This window comes from Neoarius graeffei, chromosome 23 (genome assembly GCF_027579695.1).
Source record: "Neoarius graeffei isolate fNeoGra1 chromosome 23, fNeoGra1.pri, whole genome shotgun sequence".
Taxonomy (NCBI): Eukaryota; Metazoa; Chordata; class Actinopteri; order Siluriformes; family Ariidae; genus Neoarius; species Neoarius graeffei.
Window position 1 is genome coordinate 22,706,697 of NC_083591.1, and position 17,846 is coordinate 22,724,542.

Consider the following 17,846-nt stretch of genomic DNA (forward strand, 5'->3'; position numbering starts at 1 on the left):
GTCCTCCAGCTGTTCCTTTTTTGGACCTTTAACTTTTCCAGCCTCTTATTGCCCCGTCCCAACTTTTTTGAGATGTGTCGCTGTCATGAAATTTCAAATGAGCCAATATTTGGCATGAAATTTCAAAATGTCTCACTTTCGACATTTGATATGTTGTCTATAGTCTATTGTGAATACAATATCAGTTTTTGAGATTTGTAAATTATTGCATTCCGTTTTTATTTACAATTTGTACTTTGTCCCAACTTTTTTGGAATCGGGGTTGTAATTAGTTGATTAAGATCTACCTGTGTGCAATCAAAGTGTCACCTGATCTGTCACATGATGTCTGTATACATCAACCTGTTCTGGATGGACCCTGACTCTGCAACACTAATAAGCAAGAAACATAAAAACCAAGGAGCCTCCAAACAGGTCAGAGACAAAGTTGTGGAGAAGTATAGATTAGGGTTGGGTTATAAAGAAAAATCCCAAGCTTTGAATATCCCAGGGAGCACCATTAAATTCATTATAGCAAAATGGAAAGAATATGGCACCACTACAAACCTGACAAGAGAAGGCCACCCACTAAAAATCACAGACCAGACAAGGAGGGCATTAATCAGACATGCAACAAAGACACCAAAGATAACACTCGGGGAGTTGCAAAGATCCACAGCAGAGATAGGAGTATCTGTCCATAGGACCACTTTAAGCCGTACAGTCCACAGAGCAGGGCTTTATAGAAGAGTGGCCAGAAAAAAGCCATTGCTTAAAGAAAAAAAAACAAGTTTGGAGTTTGCCCAACAGCATGTGGCAGACTCCCCAAACACATGGAAGAAGGTTCTCTGGTCAGATGCCACTAAAACTGAACTGTTTGGCCATCATGGAAAATGCCATGTGTGGCACAAACCCAACACTTCCCATTACCCTGAGAACACCATTTCTACAGTGAAGCATGGTGGGGGCAGCACCATGCTATGGGGATGTTTTTCATCTGCAGGGACAGGAAAGCTGGTTAGTATTGAAGGAAAGATGGATGGCAGTATATACAGGGCAATTCTGGAGGAAAACCGGTTTGAGTCGACCAGAGGTTTGAGACTGGGATGAAGGTTCACGTTCCAGCAGGATAATGATCCTAAATATACTGCTAAAGCTACACTGGAGTGGTTTAAAGGGAAACCTTTAAATGTCTTGGAATGGCCTAGTCAAAGCCCAGACCTCAACCCAATTAAGAATTTGTGGCAAGTATTGAAGATTTACACCAACGCAACCCATCTAACTTGGAGTTGGAGCAGTTTTACCTTGAGGAATGGGTAAAAATCCCAGTGATTAGACATGCTAAGCTAATAGAGAGAGGTGGCTCTACAAAGTATTGACTTTTTTGGGGGGGGGATACCTATGCACACTCCAGATTTCTGTTTTTTCATCTTAATTATTGCTTGTGTCATAATTTTTTTTGGCACATTTAAAGTTTTTGGCATATTGTGTAAATCGTGCTCCCCCCCCACACACACACACAAAAAAAAAAAATCAATTTTGCTTCTAGCTTGTAATGCGACTGTAGAACTTTGAGCACAGAAGTACGGCAGGCCAGAACTGAGTTTCCAAAACTCTTTATTTTTGCACTTTTCAGTGACTTTACACTCTCCCAGCCACACATGCGCACACACACAAGTTGTCTGGTTGGGGAGAGAGCCCCCTTTCTCTGCTCGCTCTCTCCTTTTATGGGGCACGGTCACTGGGGAAGACACACAAACAGGTTAACTGACATCAGGTGCAGTGATTCTGCCACTTACCTTCCCTGACTCCGCCCTCTGTTCACAGACCGACGCTTGACCACGCCCCCGCTGCCACAGTAACAAAACAGGACAAACACCAAGGGGGATGAATACTTTTACAAGACACTGTATACAGGGCCAGCAGGGAGGCCAACAATTACAATTAGTGCAAGAAAGCTAACATTACCAGTAGTCTTCTTGTTGAGATGTCATGACATCACATTCCCAAGCCTATTCGTAGAGGGTGATATGTTAAGTGGTTAGTACTTCATTATTACACGTGGATTTGATTACACACTGATCAGTGGCAGGCACTGAGAATAAAATAATGATGGAACACGCATGAGTTACTGAGAATGTATCAAAAAATTTAATTCATTTAGTGTCATCAGATCCATATATTTTGTAAACGATATTTTGACACCTACTGAAGTTACACCAGAATGCTTAGTCATTTGAAACGTTACCCCACAAATATTAGTGCCACAGTTGCTTTTTATCCAAATCCTCTCAATGTGTTTTTTGCCAATCAGCTGCATTCCTACAGTGGTGCTTGAAAGTTTGTGAACCCTTTAGAATTTTCTATATTTCTGCATAAATATGACCTAAAACGTGATCAGATTTTCACACAAATCCTAAAAGTAGACAAAGAGAACCCATAACAAATGAGACAAAAATATTATACTTGGTCATTTATTTATTGAGGAAAATGATCCAATATTACCTATCTGTGAGGGGCTAAAGTATGTGAATGTCTAGGATTAGCAGTTAATTTGAAGGTGAAATTAGAGTCAGGTGTTTTCAATCAATGGGATGACAAACAGGTGTGAGTGGGCAACCTGTTTTATTTAACGAACAGGGATCTATCAAAGTCTGATCTTCACAACACATGTTTGTGGAAGTGTATCATGGCACAAACAAAGGAGATTTCTGAGGACTTCAGAAAAAGCATTATTGATGCTCATCAAGCTGGAAAAGGTTACAAAACCATCTCTAAAGAGTTTGGACTCCACCAATCCACAGTCAGACAGATTGTGTACAAATGGAGAAAATTCAAGACCATTGTGACCCTTCCTAGGTGTGGTTAACCAACAAAGATCACTCCAAGAGCAAGGCGTGTAATAGTCAGCGAGGTCACAAAGGACACCAGGGTAACTTCTAAGCAACTGAAGGCCTCTCTCACATTGGCTAATGTTAATGTTCATGAGTCCACCATCAGGAGAACACTGAACAACAATGGTGTGCATGGCAGGGTTGCAAGGAGAAAGCCACTGCTCTCCAAAAAGAACATTGCTGCTCATCTGCAATTTGTTAAAGATCACGTAGACATAGAAGGCTATTGGAAAAATGTTTTGTGGATGGATGAGACCAAAATAGAACTTTTTGGTTTAATTGAGAAGCGTTATGTTTGGAGAAAGGAAAACACTGCATTCCAGCATAAGAACCTTATCCCATCTGTGAAACATGGTGGTGGTAGTATCATGGTTTGGGCCTGTTTTGCTGCATCTGGGCCAGGACGGCTTGCCATCATTTATGGAAGAATGAATTCTGAATTATACCAGTGAATTCTAAAGGAAAATGTCAGGACATCTGTCCATGAACTGAATCTCAAGAGAAGGTGGGTCATGCAGCAAGACAACGACCCTAAGCACACCAGTCGTTCTACCAAAGAATGGTTAAAGAAGAATAAAGTTAATGTTTTGGAATGGCCAAGTCAAAGTCCTGACCTTAATCCAATCAAAATGTTGTGGAAGGACCTGAAGCGAGCAGTTCATGTGAGGAAACCCACCAACATCCCAGAGTTGAAGCTGTTCTGTACGGAGGAACAGGCTAAAATTCCTCCAAGCCGGTGTGCAGGACTGATCAACAGTTACCGCAAACGTTTAGTTGCAGTTATTGCTGCACAAGGGGGTCACACCAGATACTGAAAGCAAAGGTTCACATACTTTTGCCACTCACAGATATGTAATATTGGATAATTTTCCTCAATAAATAAGTGACCAAGTATAATATTTTTGTCTCATTTGTTTAACTGGGTTCTCTTTATCTACTTTTAGGACTTGTGTGAAAATCTGATGATGCTTTAGGTCATATTTATGCAGAAATATAGAAAATTCTAAAGGACTCACAAACTTTCAAGCACCACTGTACCTTCAATCTAACAGCCTTCTCAAACAGTTTGGGTTTCAACCAAACTGAAACCTCCCATCAATAGCCTTCTCAATTCTGCACATACTGGAGCCCTCAATATCCTTAAATTGTTAGACCTGAGTGACACTACTGGGGTTAAGGGCTCTCGACCAACTCTCCTTTCACTTGAACAGCAGCAACCACACCTCCACCTCTTCTCCTGTTTCTAAAGGCACAATGTTTGGGCCTCATCTCTTTATCTTCTACATACTCCTCTGCCTTGGCTACTTCAACCTCAGTCTTTATTGCTGCACCAATGACACGCAAATCTATCTCAGCATGAAATCCATCCATAATTCTCATCCACATATTGAACACAACTTTACTTTTTATCTTGAGAATGACAATCACCAATTAAAACCAGCACTCAATTATACAACACATTAACAAGCCATCCTCCTTACCTTACTGGAATCATTCTGGACCAACTTTCTATTAAATAAGCCCCACATTCGACTCGTCTTTTGGTGGGTGAACAGTGACGCTGCTGTTCAGACAGCAATAAGTTCTTTTCCAAATGCTGTGTCAACAGTATAATGACTTTATAACACTTTGTCTACTCCACTTTCTACCTTCTTTAAGTAAGTCTGAAATAAATGAATGAAACTTTTGTTTATAATGAGCTTTAAATAACTAAATTTAAACAGAGGGGATCAGGACACAAACAGACAAGTTTTCGTGCTTTTACTGAATAATAGAAAATAGTTTATTGACATTTTAAAAGACATCTTTTGTTTGCTTTTACCATAATGACAGAACCCACAGCTCGTAGTCCTGCAGGAAACTTAAGACACAAGGAAAAATAAAAATGAACCAGGATTTACTTACACACACACACACACACACACATCTCCACCTCTCTGACTGTTATTCCTTCCCTCAGTCATTTTTTTTTGTGGAGTCTCTTTTTCCACCCTAGCTACATACAATAACAGAGAGGAAGCAGTACTTTGTCATCTTCATAAACACAAGCTATACATAATATATACACATGTATATGTCTGCATGTTAGAGAGTCACACAAGATGCCAAGGCATGAAAGTTACGTTTGACAAAAATAAAACCGATAAAATGAAAAATAACTTATGCTATTGCATAAAATAAAGGGATGACAAACAGGATAACCTGTGCACAAATCACATTTAAACATATTAAGGAAAATAGGTAATTTAAAATGTTTTGTTTGATATGTCTTTGTATAAAACGGCTACTTCTGCAACATCAAATTAAAAAAAAGAAAGAAACAAAGCCTTCAGATAATATATGAGCAATATGTCAGACTTGACAGTAAATATCTTATAAAATTCCCTGACTTGAAAATATTGCAGGATAAACAAAATAAAGCAACACTAGCAAAACAATGAATTGCACATGGACAAAACACAAACACCAAAGAAAACTTAAGATAGGTCTCCAACTCCCTTATATACACAGGCGCCATGGCCCATATATGGGTGAGTGCGTGATTATGTACGCCAGTTGATTATGCATGTAACATTGTAAACCTCTCATCAGCACACTTCCTGGTCATGGGCTCGGTCACCGCCAGCAAAAAGGTAAGACTTGGTCTTGTTGGCTAATTAGAATACGTTTTGGCTGATAACCATCATTTGTAAAGGTACACTTTTGAATTGGCTTCATGTGGTAAACTGTCTGCGTGCAACACATTCTTTCTATTGTGTCCTTCAATGTCATCAGTGGAAACTCTTAACGTTGCATGCAGTAAAAAAATGCATATTCTCCTGTGTTTATGGAGAGGCAAAATGTGCAACCTGTTTGACTACAGATTGATGACTGAATAACAACCCTATTAGCACATACCTATGCATTATTTGTGTGTGTGCATGTGTGTGTATACACGTGTGGCTACAGTTCTTTACTTTAGAGATGCCACTGTTTAATGATCTGCATTGTATTAGTTAGTGCTTTCGGCTTCCAAAAGTAAACGTGTATGCTTGTGTTTCTACATATTTCACGCCATTTATATGTGTTGGAGAAAGTGCATGTTTCTGTCAGTGGGTTTCCATATTTAGGGCTAAATGTGTGTTTTTCTGCATTTTCTAGGCCATGTTTATGCACCCAGCTGCAAGTATGTCCTTCTACATTTTTAAGTTGAAGTGTTTGCGTATGGTTGTGTTTGTCTGTTCTACATGTTGTAGGCAACATATATGGGGTCAAGCTGGTCAGCGAGAAAGCCGTCTCTCAGGTGCATGCGCTGCTTCTCTCCACGGGAGTTGATGGGAATAACGCCGGTATCCACGACAACCACCACACCCACGATGAGGTAATGCTCCTCCAGAACTACATTAGTTACCATGGGGACCAAGTCCAGGGCCTCCTGCTCTGAACCATCCAGCTCGACCACCACAACCAAGAGCTTAGTCCAGGTGAAAACGGCACTGACACAAACAGAGATCAAGATCAAAACATACACAGCAAGAGAGATCAAAACTGTTCTGCTTCTGAACTATGCTTCTGTTTTATTGTGTACAGTATAATAGTGTTTAGTCGTCATTTGTGAATGCATAAGTACACAAGTATGAATAACAGTGTGTTTATGCACGCATGCGCTCACCATTCTGTAATGCTCTTGTGGGTTCGGATGATGGAAGTCTCAATGTCAATGGGGTGATACTGCATCCCTCTCAGCTCCATTGCCTCATCCAATGCTCCCACTACGTACAGCGCATCGTGCCTCTCTACAAGAAAGCACTTATTTGTACTCACACACACACAATCACACAAATGTGCATACATAGAGGATACTATACAGTTGCGTGAAGATATGAAGTTTATCTTGGAGTGGTGAATGGATATTTCATGAGTGAGCAGAGGAAACGAGTGAAAATATTTTCAACATGAGAAGAAAAACTTCATTTCTTCACACCACCATGTCATGTTATTTATATTCAGAGGTGGAAAGTAACGAATTACATTACTCGCGTTACTGTACTTGAGTAGCTTTTTTGTGTACTTATACTTTTTCAAGTAATTTTTAAAGAGTGTACTTTTACTTAAGTATGTTTTAAGTAGTGTACTTCGGTACATTTTACATCACAACCGTTACTGAGTAAAAATAAATAAATAAATAAAAAATTTAAAAAAGGCTAAAACGGAGAAGGGGAAATGCGTTCTGGAAATGAATCACGGGAAGGACAGTTGTCGCGCGCGCGAGTCTCACACAGACGATGGTGGACATGCACCGGCGCTTTAAAGGGGGGGGCTTCGGGGGGCTCAAGCCCCTGGGCCACAGCCAATCAGGGGCCTTGTAATATTAATAAAATAATAAACTGTCGGAATCGTGGGCCTACATTAATGTACGGATAGAAATAAGGTTAGAAATAAATGAGCGCACAGTAGCCTGCTGTAAGAGACATGGTGGATGTGGTTCGCGAAACGAACACCCACAACTGTACCAGAATAAAATATAACAAAATGTAATGTCACGCACGAAAGCGCGCCAAAGACTGCAGACTACTGAGACATAAATTTAGAGGCTTTGAAAGATGAAGGGTTCACATGTTAGCGGGGCGCATAAAAGGAAAAAAAAGAGAGATGCAGGTAATGATAGAATCGTTGCCTAAAGTCACAGACTTTTTTAAGGTAAGGATCACCAATCTGTTCAGAATATCAGCTACTTATCAGTTATCAGCCTACCAGCAGCTAGGCTATGTGCAGCTAGGCTAGATATGCTATGATCTGTCCAACAGTAAAATAAATCAGTTGTGATTTGAATACGTGTCGTGTGATTTGAGTTATAATCCTGTTAGTATAATAGCATATTTCGATGGGGATAATAAAAATGTCTAAAACGGCATCTACTGAAGAAATTGATGAAAAGATTGTAGCCTATAATGTTCACAGTTCGGGCAGCAGACAGAGTAAGCATACTGAGGGGAACAGCAATACAAAGCTAGCGCATATCCACATTTCTCGCTAGCTGTGTTGGGTGTGTTGTTAACCCGTGTGGATTTAAGTGAAATACTTGAGAAGTTCTGTGGTCAAGACAACATTTTAAGGTAAGGACACTTGATTATTAATGTTTGCCCGCCGTGGCTTGTTGTTGACGAAAGGCCCACATGATTTTGCCTTATGCAGCTACTGCTAGCGTCATGCTTTGAACTAGGTTAAGCTCATTTGCGCTAAAGGATGGGTTTATTGAAGGACTTTGATGTAGCTAGTTTCTTTTTAAAAAATCGTATGCTCAAAACAGTATGCCCGTGTTCATCATGTTTAACTTTTTTCTTGATGGAGTGCGTGAAATATTGAGTGGTATTTCGATGCAGTCATGTCAAAAAGGCAGTTGAATGCACGGTCTTATTCAAGGAGAAGGAAGACTTGCATGATGCTTGAACATAGATCGGTAAAATAGACCCTAGTAGGACTTGGTTTCGTGTATTTCGGTCTGTAGAGTTACAGTATGAGTTTGGCCGCTGTCCATGGTGTTTACGTTTCATGTGGCCGCCGAGCCAAGTACCTTCATCATCATCATCATGTTCCCCTGTCAAAAGTTAAACTCTCTAGGGGTGCTTCTGCTGTAGCAGTTGCAGCAGTTGCTCAAAGTTTGATTTGTCCATCATCATAGGTCTTATCTGTTGGGTGTCTATGCCCAGCAGATTTTCCCATTTTGTCCATTTGTAACCATTTTTGTCAAACAGGAGCTGCTTTTGCACTTGGTTATTGCCCATCCGGCAAACGTAAGCAATATATTTTAGTTGTTGTACGTAGCAGGATAGTTTTATATCCTGGGTTCCTGTCAGTTTCCGGAGGTCAGCATTGGACATCTTGTAGCTCCAGTCTATATCTTCATTTGTAGTGTTCTTTTGGTCAGGGGCATTCTTTCGTTTATATCCACCTTTAATCATTTTCCTTAGGAAGCCGTGCCACACTACCTCAATTTTGTGAATTTCACTGGATGATAGTTGCCATGCCTGTGTGCTGTACAGGAGACGAGATCGAACGCATGCCACTAGGAACTTTATACGGGTTTTTAGTAGTATTCGGTGGTCGGTTAGAACGTGTTTCAGTTCATTCCATTTCATGAATGCAGCACTTATCCTAGCATGCAGGAAGTGTGAGGATTCATCACAGTTGCTGACATTATAACCAAGATATTTAAAGGTGCGGACGTTTTTAATATTAGTGCCGCCAAGGGAAATGATACTTGGTTTACATTTGATATCCTCATTGACGTTAAAAGCCATTGTTTCTGTTTTGACATATGATATTTGTAAACCAAAGCGGGTGTAGGTCTTATCATACAACTGAAGAATATTCTGAAGCTCCTTGATGGATCCAGCGAGTATGGCCTGATCATCTGCGTATAGAATCTCTGTTATGCAACCCTCTCCTGATGCTCGTGCTTTCGTACGCATTTCTCTTGTGGATACCTCATTTGGAATGCAATATCTGAACTTGAAGCCTGTATCTGGGTACAGTTTTGATATCTCATGCTGTGCAATCCTGACAACAAAGTCCATATAGATATTAAAAACTGATGGCGATTCTAGGGCACCTTGTCTTGCAGTGAATGTTTGTTTTCATGCCGCTGAGCTATTTTTATGTATTTTATTTTTTAAAAGGACTTGTCTGTAGGTGTGTGTGTTTTATGTTTACAACACATAGGTCTACATTATAGCGCACGCGCGCTTGTGTGGTTATCTCTGGCCATGCCCCTGCGTGAAAGTTACACAGTATCACTGTCCTGTCCGTGGTAATAATCAGAACCGGCTCTGTAATGATAATGCGCGTGTTCTCTCCCTCTGTGGTTGGATGTGTTGAGCGATGTGAGCGTGGGCCTTGCGCAGCTACGCTGAGCCAAACATAACCTATCGTAGGCTTCTAGGCTAATTACGCGCTTACACTGTAAATGCTTGACACGTATTGCAAATAAAATAAGAGTGTTTTCCTGGCCAACGGTAAGGGTAGGGTTGACAGGTAGCCTATGAGGGGCCTCGCCCCTGGGCCACGGGTGTTGATAAAGCGCCCCTGCGGACATGGAGGAGACCGAGGAACCTGTGGTGGACGACCCTGCAGAAAACGCAATTTCTTCCAGTAATGAAGTGCACCCCTGGCCCTACATACGTGATCACTTCAGCTTCGTAGAGAAAAGGGGTGACAGTTTCATTATGCAATGCAGATTATGTGTGCCCAAGAAGACAACCATTGCGGCATACAAAAATTCGACGTCTAATCTGCGCAAGCATGTTGAGGTAAGTATTGTCATTGGCATCATAATCACGGGCGCAGATAGAGGGTGGGACGGGTGGGATTTGTCCCACCCAGATTTAAATTCACCTCATTCGGTCCCTCCCACTTATAGGGAGGAAAAAACGTCTATGCTGTCTTTCTTTGCATAAGGCAAACCTCACGGAAAAATCAAAAGACTAATTACCATTCGGTTTATTGAGGTGCACAGCAGTGTATACATAGTTGCAACAACTCACATAAAACAAAACAAAGACTGATATTCGGTTGGTTGAGCTGCGCAGACTGCACAGGTTGCGAGCTCGAGCTTAGTTGCTATGGTTACCCACAACAAGTTTGACAGGCATATCGGGGTTGGGGTTGGTTTGCTGGCAGCTTTGTCCCCCCCAGTTTTTTGTCCCCCCCAGTTCAAAAAACGTATCTGCGCCCCTGATCATAATGTTTCCTTTCCATAGTAAAACGACAATAGGCTGGTTATATTCCAAAAATAGTGGATGGCATTGCTAATGTTGAAGTAGCAACCCGTTGGTACTGTAACATAACGGTAACTAGTCTGTTATTCGGTTGGCTAATCATGCAAGCAAGTTAGCTCGCCAACCTGACGTGATCAGTCCTCCTACCATTCTACATCCAACAGGCCAGAAAGGAATACTAAGCAAAACAAATAATGTTTGAATTGAATTGTTCAATAACACACAGTGCACACAGGCAAGCTACGAGATTTCGGTGCAACATTTCACTTTCATATTTCGTGTACAATGCTTTGTGTGTGGTCAGGGCGATGTAAACGACATGACTGTGTGTATTGACCTTTTTTGTTTGTCTCAGTTTTAATGCAGCATTATCCTAAGCATTCAATTTGATACACTTCCTTTAAATAAAACATCTGGGTTGAGATGTACATATATCCTCGTTTCCTCTTCTTTCATTTTTGCACAACACAATGGAGGCAGAAAACACCCATTGTTAAAAGTAACGTTTTACTTTTACTCAAAGTACATTTTAAATGATCTACTTTTTACTTTTACTTGAGTAGATTTTTTTGTCTGGTAACTTTACTTGTACTTAAGTAAAATTTCATCAGAGTAACAGTACTTGTACTTGAGTATAATATTTTAGTACTCTTTCCACCTCTGTTTATATTGTATGGACATATCCACAAACAAGATCACCTGTGAGCCACTGCTCACTTACGTATCTCCCCCCGCTCTCACTTATATCAGAATGCAAGCAATAGAAGGAACAGGACACTTATTATGAATGTTGTCTTCAGCAAATAATTAACCCTGAAACAAGTAAAGAGCAGTGTCTCTCCCTAGGGATTTCAAATAGCATCCTGGTAAACCGTCATTTTGAAATAGCATTTTGCTTCTTGAAATAGCGTCAAAATCCACCCTATATGTTTCATAAATACATTGTCAGTAAACAGGAAATCGATGTGTGACAGACCTGAAAACGGTATACACGGTATAGAACCCCAAGCTGAAGCTCGGTACCAAATATCAAGCAGTTGTGATTTGTAGTTGCTGAGAAAAGTGCAACAAAAATTTTGTAAATTCACGCTACATGTTTTGTAAAAACATTCAGTTGGTAAACAGGAAGTTGATGTGCGACAGACCTGAAAACGGTATACACGGTATAGAACCCCAAACTGAAGTTTGGTACCAAGTGGCTATGATTTGTGGTTGCTGAGAAAAAGGGTGTTTTGGACAGACGGAGATATGGACAGATGGATGGACAGAGGAACAGAGGTAAACCAGTATACCAGCTATTTTGACAACGCGCATCCAGTCAGCAGGAAAACACTGGGAATGACTTGGAAAACATCAGGAATTATTATATATACAGGACACTTTTTCGATGGAATATAAACACATGTATTTTATTCCCTTCAAGCAGGTTTCATTAATTTGGTTTGATATCATGTGATGTTGTGAACATATCACTTATCCTACATATATTATGTCACTCTACCCAATGGAGAATAAGCGTGCAATATAGTTTATGTTATTGCACTTTGTCAAGACAACACGACATCACATGTCGGAGCTGATGTGAATATCCAACAGGAAAGTTTTCTGCTGCACACACACAGAACCATTTCTTTGTTCGCCGAGAAAGAGAAAGACAAGGCTAATACAGTGCTAGGATTAGTTATGCTATAATTAAGCACTAAATAAATAAACTGAAAACTGAAACTAAACATGCGTTGAACACCCAAAAGGCTACCAAAACTTCATTAGATATTCTTCACGCATATTTACAAGCAGTGGCGAACCGTTACTATAACGGTTCGCCACTATAAAGCTTTTAATTTAATTTCCACTATTTTTTTTTTCATTTTATTTTTCATCTTTATAAGATAAGTTAGTTTTTAAAAACAAAATGCCAGGGAGCAAAAAATCCTGCAGAAAATGCATGGAACTAGAACAGAGGATTTCTATTCTGGAATCCAAGATTGATGCTCTGCCAAAGACGGATGAATTAAAAGCGATATCTCAGGAAAGGAGTACAGAAACAGTGGCTGAGAATGCAGAGATTGCACTCCGACAGACCGATGGCATTGCAGATCAAGTGGATGAATTCATCAATCAAGCTGGGCAAAATGTGAGTACAGAAAACTGGCAAATGATGGGTGGCAAGCCCAAAAATAAAAACAGAAGAGTAATTACTTCAACACCAGCTCGTTCTACAAATTACAATAGGATCTACAATCCTATGGAAAATCCACAGCCCATAAGGCTTCAGAACAAATTTGAATGCCTCAGGGATGTGGAAGAGGATTTTTCAAGCGGACCAACACATAGTAAAAAGAGATCGCACCAAGATCGAAGAGCTGTGGGAAGAGGCAAAAAGCAGCTTGTAACACCACCTGATCCCACAACCCTTGTTCTTGGTGATTCCACTGTAAGACAATTAAAAGGTTATGGGATGATTATTTGTTGCCTTCCAAATGCATCCATCTCTGACACCAAAGACAGCATTTTGAAACTCATGTCCGAGCATAAAACTATTAAACGTATTGTTGTGCATGTGGGAGCAAATGATGTTTTCAGAGAACAGCTGTTTGTCCAAGATGATTTCAGAAAACTTTTTTCTGAGCTCTATAAGACTGGAATTCAATCTTTTATCAGTGGCCCACTTCCAGCGAGAGGAAGTTTTGCTTTTTCTCGACTCTTCAGTCTTAACACCTGGCTTGGAAAACTTGTTTTTCATTTGGTATGAACTTCATAGACAATTTTAACCTTTTCTGGAATCGCAGAGAATTTTACAAGCCAAATAGCACTGAACTCAGCTGGATTGGAGCCAAATTCTTAGTAGACCATTACAGACTTGCAATCTTTTCTCAGCCAGCATTGAGGAAAACAGTTGATAAGATGTCGCAGACTGACATAGTTACAAAGCCTAAACAATCATCTTTGCAAGTCGTCATCAAGGACATACAGACATCTGACCTACAAGACTGCCAACATTCAAAGACAGACTGCCAAAAATCAGAGGACCCCATTTCGTCATCTCTATCTTCCCCCTGGATGGATTTCCCAAATAGCATGAAAAAATTGCTCCCAATGGCTACACACTCTTTTTCCAGCCCAAATCTGTCGCGACAAGCAGTGTACCCAGTTCATCAAAATCGTGTTCGCCCAGGACTTTCAGCTGGCTACAAATATTTTTCACCATCCAAAAGATACATGTCATCTCCAATCCTTTCACCCTCAAACCAAATGGAACATTTAAAAAGTCTTGTTTGATGTACTCTGGGTCCCTGCGAATGGGTGTAGTTTTGAAAACCAGCTGGGACCCAATGTGTCTATGCCATTCTCTATTCCTGTGTTGATAAGAAATAGAAAACATAGAGCACATTTAACCCTGGGGGTGAACCAATCTAATCTCCTTCCTGTTTTAAAACAACATCAGAGTGCACAAGCAGATATTACTTCTAGACTTTCTGTAAAGCTAGCTCTTCTGAACGTTAGATCACTTTTAAACAAGTCATTTTTAATTAATGATCTTATTTGCAAACACAATCTTGATTTTTTGCTTCTAACTGAAACTTGGCTGGATCAAGCAAATAGTGCTACCACCCTTATTGAAGCAGCTCCCCCAAATTTTAATTTTTTGAATGTTACCCGACAAGGGAAAGGTGGAGGGATCGCAAATATATTCAAAGTCTCTTTTCAATGTAAACAATCCTCACTTGGTGATTTTACGTCCTTTGAACACTTATGTGCACTTGTTACATGCTCTCCTAACATATTATTATTAACTATTTATAGGCCTCCGAGACATTCAGCCAAAGTCTTTCTTGAAGAGTTTGGTGAACTGTTGTCAGTTATTTGCTTAGAGTTTGATTGTCTTATTATATCTGGGGATCTTAACTTGCATGTAGATAATACTGATAACACTTATGCCAAAGAACTACTTGCAATTATTGACAACTTCAACCTAGTACAACATGTACAGGGGCCGACCCACTCTCGTGGTCATACTCTTGACCTCATCATCACAAAGGGTCTTACTGTTTCTACTACTGTTGTTGACCTGGCCTTATCCGATCATTTCTGTGTTTTCTTTGATGTTTCTATGTCTCCTCACATTCAGAACAGCTCAACGACTATAGGTAGGAGAGTCATAAAAGACAACACATGTGCTCTCTTTGAGCAAGCTCTCTCTCAGAACTCAACCAAAATGTCAGACTCTGTAGATGATTTACTGGAAATTTTTAATTTAAATATGACCCAAATTATGGATGATATTGCTCCATTCAAAATCAAAAGAGTCAATGATAAGCAGAAAGCACCATGGAAGCAGTACCCGGCTGTTAAACTACTAAAGAGAGAATGTAGAAAGACTGAAAGAAAATAGCGCAAATCTAAACTTCACATCCATTATCAAATCCATAAAGAGATGCTTTGTAATTATAATTATGAAATTCGTAAAGCAAGACAGTCTTTCTTCTCCAACATCATCAGCAGGAATATGAATTAAAGCCGCAAGCGGCCTCGACGGGCCCTCGCGCCAGCGGCCAAGAGGGGCGGGGGCATGCGTCCCCGCGAAATACCATCCACAGCTTCTTTGGCAAGAGACATTACTCACACAATGGTGACAAAGCACAGAATTGGACACAGAGTACACGGTGCGCTGAGATGTTGTCATGGAGAGAACATTTGATGCCATGGCTTCCCTACCAAATTAATGTATTTACCTCATCAGTCACCAAGCTATAGCTACATAGGATTGTCTTCTGTTAGACATCTATTAGTCCGTATGTAACGCTACAACACTTGCTCCCGACTGCCTACCCATTCCCCACAAGTCATGTGTGTTTAAGGCAACCAAAACAACATACTCCTGGTGCCTCATGATTGTAAACACCTCTCCTGCAACTGCTACAGCGCAATGAGCGCCCCCAGTGGTCCACAAGTAATGTGTGTTTAAGGCAACCAAAACAACATACTCCTGGTGCCTCATGATTGTAAACACCTCTCCTGCAACTGCTACAGCGCAATGAGCGCCCCCAGTGGTGAAAGTTCACCAAATTTGGTATACATGTCAAGGGACCTATGAAGAGTTGTTTTGTAAAGTTTGATCAAGTTTGACCAATCAGAAGCCGAGATATAAATTGTTGCCTGAAAACAGTGCCCCCAGTGGCAAAAGTTCACAAAATTTGGCAGATATGTCAGGTGACCTGTTAAGAGTGTGCGTATCAAGTTTGATCAAGATTGAGAAAATAGAAGATGAGATATTGATTTTTGAAGAATAAATTTTTTGGTTTCTCCCATGTCAGTAGGTGGCGCTATGCTGCACATGAGCGATTATGAGTTGGAAAAATAAGTGTGTACAACAGCAACGTACTATCACAAGGTAGTGGTGTGAAGGAGAAGCATTATGGAATTATTTACCAAAAACCTGTTTCGGAGCAATTGCGTTGGCCAAAAACAGCGCCCCCCATGGACGAAAATTCCCAAAATGTGGTGTACATGACATGGGAGGTAGAAAGAGGGTGGCCGTGAAGTTTGACCAAATTTGAGGAAAGATTGGAGTTTTTGCCCAAAAATAGTGCCCCCAGTGGCGAAATATCACAGAAATTGGGTAACATGTCAGATGCCCAATGAGTGATTTGCGTGTGAAGTATGAGCAGTTTTGAGCAATTTGAAGATATGTTATGAATTTTTAAGCATGTAAAATTTTGCATTGAAAATTGATTGATGTATAACTTCTGAACGGTTTATTCTACGTGAAACGTATTTAGGAACTTTTGTCAGCCGTGTCTGTAGATGATGTGTATCAATTTTGGTGACATTCCTATGAACGGTCTAGGAGGAGTTGCGCCGTCTTCGTGGCCATGCATTTCGCACAAAAGTGAAATTACCTCACTTCCTGTTGGGCGTGGCTAATGCATTGGCATTACATTTTTGTCCGGCTTAGTGAGATACATATGCGTACCAAATGGCATGCCACTACTACAAACTACATGGCAACCAGGCACCTTAATGCGGGAGGCCAAAATCACAATGAGTTAGGGGGCGCTATAGAGGCCCTGAGGCCCGCCTGGATCTGGGCTTCTGGTTCTCAGTAGCGGTGGGAGTCTAAGAAAAAGGAGCCAAATTTCGTGCGATGTCGACCATAGCAAGCGCCCCAAAAAGGGTCTTGTAAAGAGTTTGCTTGCCAAGCTTGACAAATCAGAAGCTGCAATATCATTTCTGCCATAACCAGCACACCCAGGGGCAAAAGTGCACAAAATTTGGCGTACATGTCAGGTGAGCTATGAAGAGTTTGCGTATGAAGTTTGATGACAATTGAGTAAACAGAAGATGAGATATAGATTTTTGAAGAATAAATTTTTTGGCTTTTCCCATGTCAGTAGGTGGCGCTATGCTGTACATGAGTGAGAATGAGATGGAAAAATAAGTGTCCACAACAGCAACGCACTATCACAAGGTAATGGTGTGAAGGAAAAGCATTATGGAATTATTTACCAAAAACCCGTTTTGGAGAAATTGCGTCGGCCAAAAACAGCGCCCCCCATGGACGAAAATTCCCAAAATGTGGTATACATGACATGGGAGGTAGGAAGAGGGTGGACGTGAAGTTTGACCAAATTTGAGGAAAGATTGGATTTTTTGCCCAAAAATAGCGCCCCCAGTGGCAAAATATCACAGAAATTGGGTAACATGTCAGAAGCCCAATGAGTGATTAGCGTGTGAAGTCTGAGCAGTTTTGAGCAATTAGAAGATTTGTTATGAATTTTTTAGCATGTAAAATTTTGAAGTGAAAATTGATTGACGTATAACTTCTGAACGGTTTATCCTACGTGAAACGTATTTAGTAACTTTTGTCAGCCATGTCTGTAGATGATGTGTATCAATTTTGGTGACATTCCTATGAACGGTCTAGGAGGAGTTGCGCCGTCTTCGTGGCCATGCATTTCACACAAAAGTGAAATTACCTCACTTCCTGTTGGGCGTGGCTAATGCATTGGCATTACATTTTTGTCCGGCTTAGTGAGATACATATGCCTACCAAATGGCATGCCACTACTACAAACTATATGGCAACCAGGCACCTTAATGCGGGATGCCAAAATCACAACGACTTAGGGGGCGCTATAGAGGCCCTGAGCCCCGGCCAAGTGTGGGCTTGTGGTTCTGAGTAGCGGTGGCAATTCTCGGAAGTGGCGCCAAATTT

General features: G+C 40.7%; 1 protein-coding gene across 4 annotated transcripts in view; it reads right to left on the reverse strand.

Moving 5' to 3' along the window:
- Positions 1 to 4,632: 4,632 nt before the first annotated feature.
- The window catches only part of dip2cb (disco-interacting protein 2 homolog Cb), a 205,492-nt gene continuing 192,278 nt past the window's right edge, over positions 4,633 to 17,846 (reverse strand). For all 4 annotated transcript variants that reach the window (XM_060905941.1, XM_060905939.1, XM_060905940.1 and 1 more), the window contains exons 37-38: positions 6,526 to 6,649; positions 4,633 to 6,349 (exon numbers count right to left, since the gene is read on the reverse strand). In XM_060905941.1, the coding sequence (XP_060761924.1) occupies positions 6,097 to 6,349; positions 6,526 to 6,649 (377 nt within the window). In that variant the 3' untranslated portion in view covers positions 4,633 to 6,096. The remainder of the gene's footprint in view (positions 6,350 to 6,525; positions 6,650 to 17,846) is intronic.